This window comes from Phaseolus vulgaris, chromosome 10 (assembly GCF_051622355.1).
Source record: "Phaseolus vulgaris cultivar YP4 chromosome 10, ASM5162235v1, whole genome shotgun sequence".
Lineage (NCBI taxonomy): Eukaryota > Viridiplantae > Streptophyta > Magnoliopsida > Fabales > Fabaceae > Phaseolus > Phaseolus vulgaris.
In genome coordinates this window covers 11,349,731-11,362,288 of record NC_143507.1, presented here as the reverse complement: position 1 = coordinate 11,362,288, position 12,558 = coordinate 11,349,731, and the positions used below count along the sequence as shown (strand labels likewise).

At 37.2% G+C, this 12,558-nt stretch overlaps 2 protein-coding genes across 2 annotated transcripts; both read left to right on the top strand.

Annotated features, from left to right (window-relative positions):
* Positions 1-69: 69 nt before the first annotated feature.
* LOC150024229 (putative receptor protein kinase ZmPK1) lies at positions 70-1,049 on the top strand. The gene is given in 2 exon segments (XM_090296861.1): positions 70-741; positions 744-1,049. Coding segments are annotated over 2 exon segments (711 nt in total). The 5' UTR covers positions 70-179; the 3' UTR covers positions 893-1,049.
* A 6,863-nt stretch (positions 1,050-7,912) lies between these two features.
* LOC137818536 (putative receptor protein kinase ZmPK1) lies at positions 7,913-10,757 on the top strand. The gene is made up of 2 exons (XM_068622024.2): positions 7,913-8,882; positions 9,154-10,757. The coding sequence occupies exons 1-2, from the start codon at positions 7,940-7,942 to the stop codon at positions 10,650-10,652; spliced, it is 2,442 nt and encodes an 813-aa protein (XP_068478125.2). The 5' UTR covers positions 7,913-7,939; the 3' UTR covers positions 10,653-10,757.
* The last annotated feature ends 1,801 nt before the right edge of the window (positions 10,758-12,558 follow it).

Genomic DNA, 12,558 nt, shown 5'->3' with positions numbered 1-12,558 from the left:
AACTGAAACACGCAACTAAAGGTTTCAGTAAAGAGATTGGAAGGGGGGGTGGAGGTACCGTGTATAAAGGTTTCTTGTCTGATGATCGAGTTGTGGCAATAAAAAGACTACATGAAGTAGCAAACCAAGGAGAGAGTGAGTTTCTGGCTGAAGTAAGCACCATTGGAAGGCTTAACCACATGAATTTAATTGCCATGTTGGGGTATTGTGCAGAGGGAAAACATAGGTTGTTGGTTTATGAGTACATGGAGAATGGTTCTTTAGCTCAAAACCTTTCGTCAGATTCAAATGCACTTGATTGGAGCAGAAGGTACAACATTGCTGTGGGGACAGCAAGGGGTCTGGCCTACTTGCATGAAGAATGCTTGGAGTGGAATTTGCATTGTGACATCAAGCCTCAAAACATACTTCTTGACTCCGATTATAAACCAAAAGTAGGGGATTTTGGGTTCTCTAAGCTACTCAACCGGAACAATCTTAACAATTCAAGCTTCTCAAGGATAAGAGGAACAAGAGGTTACATGGCACCTGAATGGGTTTTCAACTTGCCAATCACTTCCAAGGTTGATGTGTACAGCTATGGCATTGTTCTCTTGGAGATGATCTCTGGAAGGAGCCCAACAACAGGTGTCCAATTCACAGAGTCAGAATCAGAGTCAGGTCATCATGAGAGAGTGGTGACATGGGTGAGGGAGAAAAAGAGGAAAGGATCAGAAGTGGGAGCATCTTGGGTGGATGAGATCTTGACCCTGCTTTGGGATCAAACTATGACATAAATGAAATGGAGATATTGGCAACGGTGGCTCTGGAATGTGTAAAGGAAGAGAAAAACGTGAGACCCAACATGAGCCAAGTTACTCAGAGGCTCCAAAATCATGAACATGATTCTTAATGGCTTGAACAAAGATTAGCCATCTCTTCCACGGTTGTCACTTCTTGATGATTTCTTCTATCATAATAAATTGTCTGTCTGTGTTAAATCTTCAATTTATTGTGCAGTTTAATCTGCTGTTGTATATCAGATTGTAGTGCTTGGCCACGGCATCATGTTAGAGTGAATTGATACATTTTATTTTACAAAGTACGAAAAAAATAATAATAATAATAAACAATATGGAAAATGAATTTGTATGGTAGAAAATGTGGATCAATGATTTTTACATGGTTGACTTTAAAAGGAAAAGTAGAATTGGTGTGATTTCTTTTGTTATTTTATATAACAATTATATAATTATGTATATTACTAAAAAATGTTAAGATCAGTAACTTACACTTAAAAAAATACTTGTATAGTCACATCAATTGCTCTAATGGTAAATTTGCAAGAGAATAATTCTTAATTATAAAAAAAAGCATTTAGGCTGTCAAAAAAGCACTTAAAGAAGCATTTATATACAAAGTTATCATTTTTAACCTTTCCACAATCTTCTAGAAAGCAAAGGAGTACGGTTCTATTTCAACATATTTTTCATGATAATTCTCACATTTCAAGAGAAAAATAATTAAACACTAAAAATATTTAAAAGGACATGAGTGATGTAATAAAAAAGTTAAGAAAAAACTTAAAATATATTATGAAATTTTGCTTCAGGTGTGACTTTGTTAAAGAAACAAAAGAAATCAATCATGCAAATTTGGATACAAGTTTAATATGTTAACTTGTTTGTGTTCTTGCCGGTGACTTGGCCGCCGGTTGACTCTGGCGACTGGTTCAAGCTCCGCCTGTCCCTTCTGGAATCTGCACTTCTCTTGGTTGTTGAATGCTTTTACCTGTAGAGACAGAGGGCGCTTACAATCGTTTGCACTCCGATGCTCAAGTCAGTAAGGGCTCACAAAGCAACAATAATTCTCAGTGTAGTGTGTAAAAACAACGTCTAAAAACGGCAAACCTTCACCTAGGGTTTTAGTCCCTTTTTATAACCGCACATGCAACAATTGCCCTTGAGATAAGCAAATATTAACTGAAAATAAGCCCATTATCTTATATCTCTAACAGAAAACCACCTGCCACATGCACCAATGACCTTTAGGTGCTAAACTGTAAGCCACATTCTGTTATACATACACCTCCCTATCTTTTTAGGGTTAGCAACATCTATCAACAGGTATTTTACGTGCAGCAAACATGTACGCGCAACAGATAAAATATCTCTTTATATTTTATCTTATATCTTTATAAAATATTTATTTATATTTAATCTTTAAGCACATGCAACTTGAATTTAAATCATAGCACATCGTTAGAAATTAGACCCATTAACCAAACAGACCCAACACCGCTACCTTGACTCCAGGTCCATGGCCGAGCTGACTTCTACCCTACCCGAGAATTGAGTAGTAGCTGGTCCAAGACCGAGGACCGAGCTCCTGCCCAATACAGTTTGTTTACTTAAAATGTTATAATTTGTTTTTTCAAATTAAACTCTTGAATAATAGTTTAAATATATTACTTTTAATACATTTAAAATATGATTAAAATGTATTTTAATTATTCCATTTTTTTAGTTTTACTTGTAAATTTTAATACTTATATATATATATATATATATATATATATATACCCATGTCACAATGTCAATAAATTATGATATAAAGAATTCTTTTCTATAAGAATTAAACAAAATATAGAAAGGTTGAAAAGAAATAAAGAGGAGTAAAAACTTTACATTCGCAAAGACTACAATGCTCAAATGATCATCTCAGGAGGAACAAATGCCATTCGATGCAAGATTTTCATGAGCACTTTTATAGGTACAACCCTCCAACGGTTCAATGGGATCCCCGACGACCTCATTACCTCTTTCTCCCAGTTCGCCAGGTTGTTTAGAGAATAGTTCTTTGCCAACAAGGTCAAACCTCCAAGGTCATATGTCTTCTTTGGCGTGAGGCAAAGGGAGGGAGATATGTTGAACGAGTATCTGAAGAGGTTCATCGTGCTAACAATAAGATTTCAGACACACAATGAAGAGATGATGATCACCACTTTCGAGCAGGGAATGGCAGCAGGGCCATTCAGTGATTCGTTGATCAGGAATCTAGCAAAGACGTTTTTTGAGGTGCGTGAGCGGGTTGTCACACATATTGAGGTGGAAAAAGCCATGCTCCAAAAGAACGACACCTCGTGCTCTAGGTAGCCTAACCCTAAGGAGAGCAGCTGAGACCGACCTCCGCGGGTCTATGAAACCTCAGTTGAGAAGAAAACGAACTCGAGGTATGTGCCTTATGTGGCCAAGAAAGACAAGTCGAGGAAGGCAAGGGAAGAGTATAAGCTCTTCCTAAGTTCTGGGTATCCTACAAAAAGCTCATGAGCATTCTGAGAGTAAGAGATAAGTTGAAGTTTCCCCAGAAGATGAATCGGAACTTAGGATCACTAAAAGATGTTTGGTGTGAGTTCCACAAAGCATTTGGGCATAACGTGGAGCGATGCATAGCCTTGGGTCACCAACTAGCCGACCTAGTCAAGGAGGGGTTCTTGAAGGAGTATCTCGAGGACAAACAGGAAAGACCACAGGGGGAGATTGCCCAGACCCGATACATGAGATACCGGTCCACAGGGAGTTAAACACCATCTTTGGAGGATTTTCTAGAGGAGGAAGCTCGGCTACCAAATGTAACAATATGCCTGAGAAGTGATGTCTTTAGAGAAGAGGAGACTTGATCGTGCTTAGGAGCCTGCCCTATGCTTCACAGGGGCTGATCTAGAGGACGTGGTTTCTCATGAGAATGATTCGGCTGACGTGATGTTTTGGGAGACCTTCGTCAATTTACAGTTATCTCATGACCAATTGAGGCCATACGATGGGGTGTTTGGTCGGCTTCGCGGGAGATCAGGTAGAGGTACGAGGGTATGTTGAGTTGAGGACAACCTTCGCTGAAGAAAACGCGATCAGGACCATCACCATCAGGTATATTGTTGTTAACGTGCCTTCTACTTATAACTTGCTTCTAGATCGGCCCTCCCTGAACAGGTTGGGAGTAGTAGCCTCGAAGGCTCACATGAGGATGAGGCTGCCTTCAGAGGAGGGAGGAGTAATCACCATAAAGGACGATCAAAAGGCGGTTAGGAAGTGCTACGAGAGTAGTGTGAAGAACAAAGACTTACAGAATCGCGTAGTCGAGGTGCTCGGGAATGGAGCATATAGACTAGAGACCCTGAAGGGGGAAGCCATTCCTTGAGCATGGAACATGGCAAACCTCAAGTTGTATTTCAATTAAGATATTCATGCTTAATGCTTTCTTTTTTAACAATGTGATGGTTAAGGTGATGCTCTTTTTCTCTTTAAGGGAATTTTTAATGGGGTCACCTAATGATAAATTTGTTCTTGGAAGATGTTGCATTTAATTTTATTGATCTACTTGAATTAGCACACAATAAGTCGACCTAGCTCGACATAATTATGTATGCTCGAGCGTAGGCGCCCTATGGGATTAATTTGTTGTTGAGTTGTTTGTTTTAGCACATGGTAAGACGACCTAGATCGGAATGAATAGAGTCATCCGAGTATAGGTTCCCTGTGAAGATGAATTTGTTGTTGAATTGTTTGTTTTTTTAGCACATGGTAAGACGACCTAGATCGGAATGAATAGAGTCATCCGAGTATAGGTGCCCTGTGAAGATGAATTTGTTGTTGAATTATTTGTTTTAGCACATGGTAAGACGGCCTAGATCGAAATGAATAGAGCCATCCGAATATAAACGCCCAGTGAAGATGAGTTATTCAATTTGGTACGGGCTAAGACGATCTAGCTCGGTGTAAGTCTGTGCAAGTGTGTTTGTCTGTAATTCAATTGTTTGTTTGTTGATTTACTTAAGCCTGTGTAAGTCAACCTAGCTCGGAATAAGTGTGTATACCCGAGTATAGGTGCCATGGGGAATTGATTTGTTTTTCTTAAGCACAAATAAGTCAACCTACCTTGGTATAAGTACGTATACCCGAGTATAGGCGCTTTGTGGGAGTAATTTGCTTGTTGAGTTAATCAAGTATGGGCAGGTAAGACGACCTAATTCGATGTCAATATGACCACCTAAGTATGGGGCCTTGTGTATAAAATGATTACCTAGTGGCAGGTAAGACGACCTAGCTCGATGTCAGTACGACCACTCGAGTATAGGTGCCCTGTGGGTAAAGCTGTTGTAGATAAGGTACTTGGCATGGTAAAACGACCTAACTCGATGTCATTACGACTACCTCAGTATGGGCCTCTGTAGTTTAATTTGTTATGGTTAAGTTGTTTGATTTGAGGCAAGGTAAGACGACTTAACTCAGCGTAAGGACAAGTTATAGGTGCTTTGCACGCAGATGTCATGGTTAAGTTGTTTCAGTGCATGGTAGGTCAGGCTATCTCGGTGAGTGAATGATCAGATGATCAGCCGAGTAGGCGCTTTGCGAAAAAAAGCTTGGTGAGATCAAGATATATGGCCTCGAGCCAAGTTTGCAGGATACACCTATGCAAGTCTAGAGTGAGCATAGGATTGTTGTAGCTATGGGTGTATAGTTCATTAAAAGGTTAGTTCTTTGTTAGTTAAGGACTCCACGATTTTCATGCTTAGGTTTTGCCTAAGTTGCATTCTTATTATCTTTATTACTTTATGCTTAAGAGGTAGAGATGGGTTAGTGTAAGTAATAGAGTGTTCACATGTGTGTGATAATAGTTGTTATACTTGAGCTAGTTTGTTGTATGTTAAGTAGCGAGCACCCATGAATAAAGGTACACAAGATTCTCTTCTATTGTTAGCATCGTGAGTAAAGGTGCCCGTAGGCAGAATAATTTTCTGTTATATATTTTTTAGTTGAGATTATATTCTCGTAAGCCTCTTCGCCTAGTCAAGCTCAGCTCAAGCCCGGGGGACTTGTGTACTTGACAGGAATGCTCGGGACCTCGGTCCAAGTATTTGGGGGAGGTCCGCTTGGCGTTTGGACTCTAGAGGTGGGTCAAGAGCTCAACCCAGGTAGGGGTCGGTCCAAGAAAGGTAATTAAGATAAAAGATAAAGAGATATTTTATCTGTTGTGATATTATTCTGAAGATGAAAGATATAATTGTTATTGTTTAAATCTGTTATCATATTATTCTGAAGATAAAGAGATATTTTATCTATTGTGATAATATGCAAGTTAGTTATATATTAATTAATACATGTTAATTACATATTAATTAATAATTGTTGAGAATAAAATAGGAACACCCGAGAATAAAGGTGCACATGTTAAACAAAATGTGTTCCTGCTGTCAGCATCTAAAGATAAAAGTGGTGCCCATGAGCATGTGGTTTTCTGTTATTATTTTATGCTTTCAGTAGAGATTATATAAGGGAGACTGTTTCTGATTACTAGAGACTGAAACTGATTATTATTTAGTATGTTCTCACTAACTTGATCGTCGAAGTGTGATCAACAAGTAGAGCCCCCTTTGTCTTAACAGAGCGTTGTTCCAGTGCGTCAAGAGGAGACAAACTAGAAGTGAAGCTTGCCCATCCGGTCAACCTGAGGTCAACCAACAAGAACAAATTTGTTTCTTATTTTTATAATTATAATTAAAATTTATACAATAAGTTTCAGTTTTTTAGAAAATTAATTTATTTCTCCTTTTTAAAATTGTATTAGAATCGTGCTAGAATTTTCATAAATCCTACAAACATTTTTTGAATTGGACACTTTATCGATATGTGTCTTATGAGTGTCAGTATCTGATACGTGTGTCAAATACGGACACACCATTTAAAAAAAGTGTTTGAACTATAGATGGTTGGATCAATAAAAGAAACAGACTCATGAAGCTGGTAGGATAAATTAGCCCTAAAATGATAAACATTCATTCCCATATTATACAGGTCTAACACTGAAATTTACCAATAGAAGGCGTGCACTTCTTTTTAGAAAACTGGCACATAATGAAATGAAAGTCCTTCCAGAATGGCATTAACACATTCTTCACGATGCACAAAACGCCAGCATTAGCAAGTTCATTGACAAAGCTTTTAATTTTATGAAGATAGTCCTCCATTGATTGTTGAACCTTCTCCTAGACTTTATAAGACTGATCCAATCCAAGAAAACAAGACAAAGCAAACTTTGTCAAACAATTCTATTAACTATTTGGGACTCAAATTTCACACTAATCAACACAAATTATATTACATCTCTGAAGGAGAATTTTACACTAGTGTACATCAATTCTTCTGAATTCTCCATCATCACTTGTCTCTGAAAGAATTGCTAATAATTGATTAATATTGTTGATTACCGATTAATTGAGTAATTGAACGGAGCTAATGAGTTTATTTTTATTGTATTGTACTGTACCAAGCTCTAATTTTAATTAAATCAAACACCTATTCATGGTTGTTATCCTCACTTTTTAATATACATAAACACCTTTTCTGTTACCACAGTCACCAAAACCAGAAAAACAACCTTTACATAGATTTCTTAATTTTCATGAAGGCCCAAAACTATGTTGAATAAAATGGCATTTGGAGATGTTGAAAAAAATGGCATTTGGAGTTCAAAGGCACCAAGTTTGATCCCATTTTCTTATAGCATAGACTTCATACCATGTAGTTATGAAAGACGATAACTTGCATGAAAACATTAGATTCATCCTCCAAACAGAATAGCAGGCAAAGTAGTCTTGGTCAAGAACAACAATGTTTGTCCTCGGGCCATTAACTGTGTTTTGTGTCAAGTCAAACACCGCCGTCCACGCAAAAGCACAGTTCAAGAATATTCAATCAAAAAAAAATCTTACCTATTTTCCATGAAATATTTTGTCATTATGCATATATTCAAACCTAGGAAATGACTAATGAGTATGTAATGAACGAAGGTAACAGTCACTGTCATGAGCAAGGATCATCTATATATATATATAGACGCACACACACATAAAACAAGACCATGAGGTAGAGCATATTACAACATAGCATGAGAAAATCCACTAATGGCATGTTCAAGAGTGTGTTTGGGTGTTCTGATTTCTCTGATATTGTTCCATAAGTTGCATGCTTCATCTTCCTTGTCTCTCTCCGTAGAGAAGTTGAAAGAAGACGTGATAGTGTCATCACCCAAACCAACATTCACAGCAGGCTTTTACGCCGTCGGACACAACGCTTTCTGCTTCGCAATATGGTACACCAACTCACCCAACACCCTCGTTTGGATCGCCAACCGGGACCACCCCGTTAACGGAAAACGCTCCACCCTCTCTCTTCTCAAATCCGGCAACCTCGTTCTCACCGACGCCGCCCAGTTCCAAGTCTGGTCCACCGCCACTGCCACCACATCCAAACAAGCCCACTTACGTTTGCACGACAACGGCAACCTCGTACTCCTCGAAGATTCCTCCGACAACGCTGTTTTGTGGCAGAGCTTTGATTTCCCAACCGACACGCTTCTTCCAAATCAGCCTTTGAGAGGGAGCACCTACCTGGTTTCCTCCAGAAGCGGGAGCAACTACTCTTCCGGTTTCTACAAGCTCTTCTTCGACTTTGAGAATGTTCTACGCCTCATGTACCAGGGCCCTCGAGTTTCCAGCGTTTTCTGGCCTTACGCTTGGCTTCAGAGCAATAACTTCGGGAATGGAAACGGCAATGGTAGATCCATTTTCAACGATAGCAGGGTTGTTGTGGTGGATGATTTGGGCTATTTGGTTTCTTCTGATAACTTCACTTTCAAAACAAGTGATTACGGAATGATACTCCTACGCAGATTGACCCTGGATCACGACGGCAATGTTCGTTTGTATAGCATGAAAGACGGAGAAAACAAGTGGTCTGTGTCAGGACTATTTCGGCGACAACCTTGTTTTATTCATGGAATTTGTGGACCCAACAGTATTTGCAGCTATGAGCCAAGAATAGGAAGAAAGTGTTCCTGTAGTCCAGGTATTTGAAAAAACAATAGAAAATAATTATAACATTAAATAATTAGTGTTTCGTTTTCATTATTAAAATTAACGTATTCACTTCAATTTTGAAGCTTTTTCGAAATAGCATAGTTGAAACATTATTACTAGCAGTAGTGTTGGTCCTTAGTTTGAGATTTCTTGAGGTTAAAAAAGAAAAAAGTTGCACGAGAGAATCAAGGCATGTATTATTATCCTTAGCTTCTTCTTTTTGGTATAAATGCTTATTATTTCTTCATTCATGGAAACAGGATATAGATGGTTTGATAGTGAAGACTGGTCTCAAGGTTGCATACCCAGTTTCCAACTTTGGTGCAACAATAACACTGAGCAAAAGTCTCGCTTTCTAAGCTTACCTGGAGTTGATTTTTACGGATATGACTATGGTCTCTTTGAGAATCACACGTACCAACAATGCGTGAGTCTGTGCTCGCGGTTGTGCGAATGCAAAGGGTTTCAGCACAGCACTTCGAGGAGTGTTAATGGTCAGTGCTATGTCAAGACACAGTTGTTAAATGGTCATCGTTCACCGAGTTTCACCAACTCATTTTTCCTGAGACTGCCTTATCACCTCCATGACTATGATGACAGCCCTAACAATAATGGTTTGGTTTGTGGAAGAAATGGTGTAGTAGTTAAAGTACTTGAGAGACCTTACGTAGAAGAAAAAGAAAACGAGTTGGTGAAGTTCATCTTATGGTTTGCGATTGCCTTCGGAGGTATTGAGGTCGTGTGCATCTTTATGGTGTGGTGTTTATTGTTTAGGAAAAACGGGATGTTACCTAGAGAAGGTTATGTTCTTGCAGCTGCAACGGGGTTTAGGAAATTCAATTACTCTGAACTGAAACATGCAAGTAAAGGTTTCAGTGAAGAGATTGGAAGGGGGGGTGGAGGTACCGTGTATAAAGGTTTCTTGTCTGATGCTCGAGTTGTGGCAATAAAAAGACTACATGAAGTAGCAAACCAAGGAGAGAGTGAGTTTCTGGCTGAAGTAAGCATCATTGGAAGGCTTAACCACATGAATTTGATTGGCATGTTGGGGTATTGTGCAGAGGGAAAGCATAGGTTGTTGGTTTATGAGTACATGGAAAATGGTTCTTTGGCTCAGAATCTCTCGTCAAATTCAAATGAGCTTGACTGGAGTAAAAGGTATAACATTGCTGCGGGAACAGCAAGGGGTCTAGCCTACTTACATGAAGAATGCTTGGAGTGGATTTTGCATTGTGACATCAAGCCTCAAAACATACTTCTTGACTCTGATTATAAACCAAAAGTAGGGGATTTTGGGTTGTCTAAGCTACTTAACCGGAACAATCTTAACAATTCAAGCTTCTCAAGGATAAGAGGAACAAGAGGTTACATGGCACCTGAATGGGTTTTCAACTTGCCAATCACTTCCAAGGTTGATGTGTACAGCTATGGCATTGTTCTCTTGGAGATGATCACTGGAAGGAGCCCAACAACAGGTGTCCAATTCACAGAGTTAGAAGCAGAGTCAGGTCATCATGAGAGATTGGTGACATGGGTGAGGGAGAAAAAGAAGAAAGGATCAGAAGTGGAACCATCTTGGGTGGATGAGATCGTTGACCCTGCTTTAGGATCAAACTATGTCATGGATGAGATGGAGATATTGGCAACGTTGGCTTTGGAATGTGTAAAGGAAGACAGAGAGGGGAGACCTAACATGAGTCATGTTGCTGAGAGGCTCCAAATTCATGAACATGATCTTAATGGCCTGAACAAAGATTAGCCATCTCATCCACGGTTGTCACTTCTTGATGATTTCTTCTATCATAATAAATTGTCTGTCTGTGTTAAATCTTCAATTTATTGTGCAGTTTAATCTGCTATTGTATATCAGATTGTAGTGCTTGGCAACGGCATCATGTTACAGTTGCAGAATAGTATATCAGTAGTAGTACACCTGTGTTTTACAATAGTTCCATCAATTGCAGCCAACTTTTTTGCTTCTTTAACCTCTTTTCTCATTTTCTGCTGTATGATTATAGCACCTTGTGATTGAATGTTTCTTGGTAAGCAAACCTTATATTATTAACAATCCAATATGACCACAATTTATGCAAGGAGTAGAAAAAGTAAACCCCCATTGAAGCACCAATGAAGTAGCCTGCATATCACATTACATTTGCCATTTACGTCTCTGACACTGGTTGTCTTGATCAATCAAGAAGTTTTAGTCTGAATTATTACAATAATGTCACTCTCAATATCTAATAAACATTACACAGAAATACAATATTAAATTGAAAGTCTTTAAAAAGTATTGTCATATAGATGCAATTTTATGATTATTGCAACCTTGGATCATGCTCTCAGTTATTAGTCTACTGTCCACCTTGCACAACAGGTGCTGTATTTTGTATCAGTTCTCTTCCCTCATCAAAGTTATGTCTTTGACAAAATGTGCAAAGTTTAGGAATTAAAAGAAATGTGTAACATGACACAGAAAAACAACAGAAATGAGTGTGTAAAACAATTGACAGCTTGACTCAGATTGATATTTCCAAAGTAGAACATGGCTGTGATTTCACATGCTTCCTCCAAAGAGATTTTAGAATAAATAAATAAGATCAAATAATTTTGTTATAAATTAAAATTAAAATTAACTTATATCTTATTAAAAAAATTGTATATTTTTAATTTTATATTTTCTCATTTATAAGTTCTCACTAAGAAATTTATTTAAATATATTCTCTGATGAGATTGAATTAACTTTTTAACTTTTCTTTTAATGGATACATTTTATTTTTACAATGTACGAGAATACAAAGAAAACAATAATAAACAATGTGGAAAATAAATTTGTATGGTAGAAAATGTGGATTAATGATTTTAACATGGTTGACTTTAAAAAGAAAAGTAGAATTGGTTTGATTTCTTTGTTATTTTATATAACAATTGTATAATTATAAATATTATTAGAAAATGTTAAGATCAGTAACTTATACATAACTAAATACTTTTATAGTCACATCAATTGCTCTATGGTAAATTTGCAAGAGAATAATTCTTAACTATAAAAAAACCATTTAGGCTGCAAAAGAGCACTTAAATAAGCATTTATATACAAAACTATCATTTTTAACCCATGCATAATCTAGAAAGCAAAGGAATATTATTCTATTTCAACATTATACTTTCATGATAAACCTTACAATTCAAGAGAGTAATAAGAAAAAAAAAACTAAAAGTATTTAAAAGGACACGAGTGATGTAATAAAAAAGTTAAGAAAACACTTAAAAAATCATATTATGAAATTTTGCTTCAGATGTTACTTTGTTAAAGAAACAAAAGAAATCAGTCATGAAAACTTGGATACAAGTTTAATATTTTAACTTCTTGTTTGTTTACTTAAAATGTTATAAACTTTTTTCAAATTAAACTCTAGAATAATAGTTCAAATATATTACTTTTAATACATTTAAAATATGATTAAAATTTATTTTAATTATTTCATTTTGTTAGTTTTACTTGTAAATTTTATATATATATATATATGTGTGTGTGGGGGGGGGGGGGGGGGTGTGTGTCTATATATATATAGACCCATGTCACATTGTCGATAAATTTTGATATAAAGCATTCTTTTTTATAAGAATTAAACAAAATATAGAAAGGTTGAAAAGAAATAAA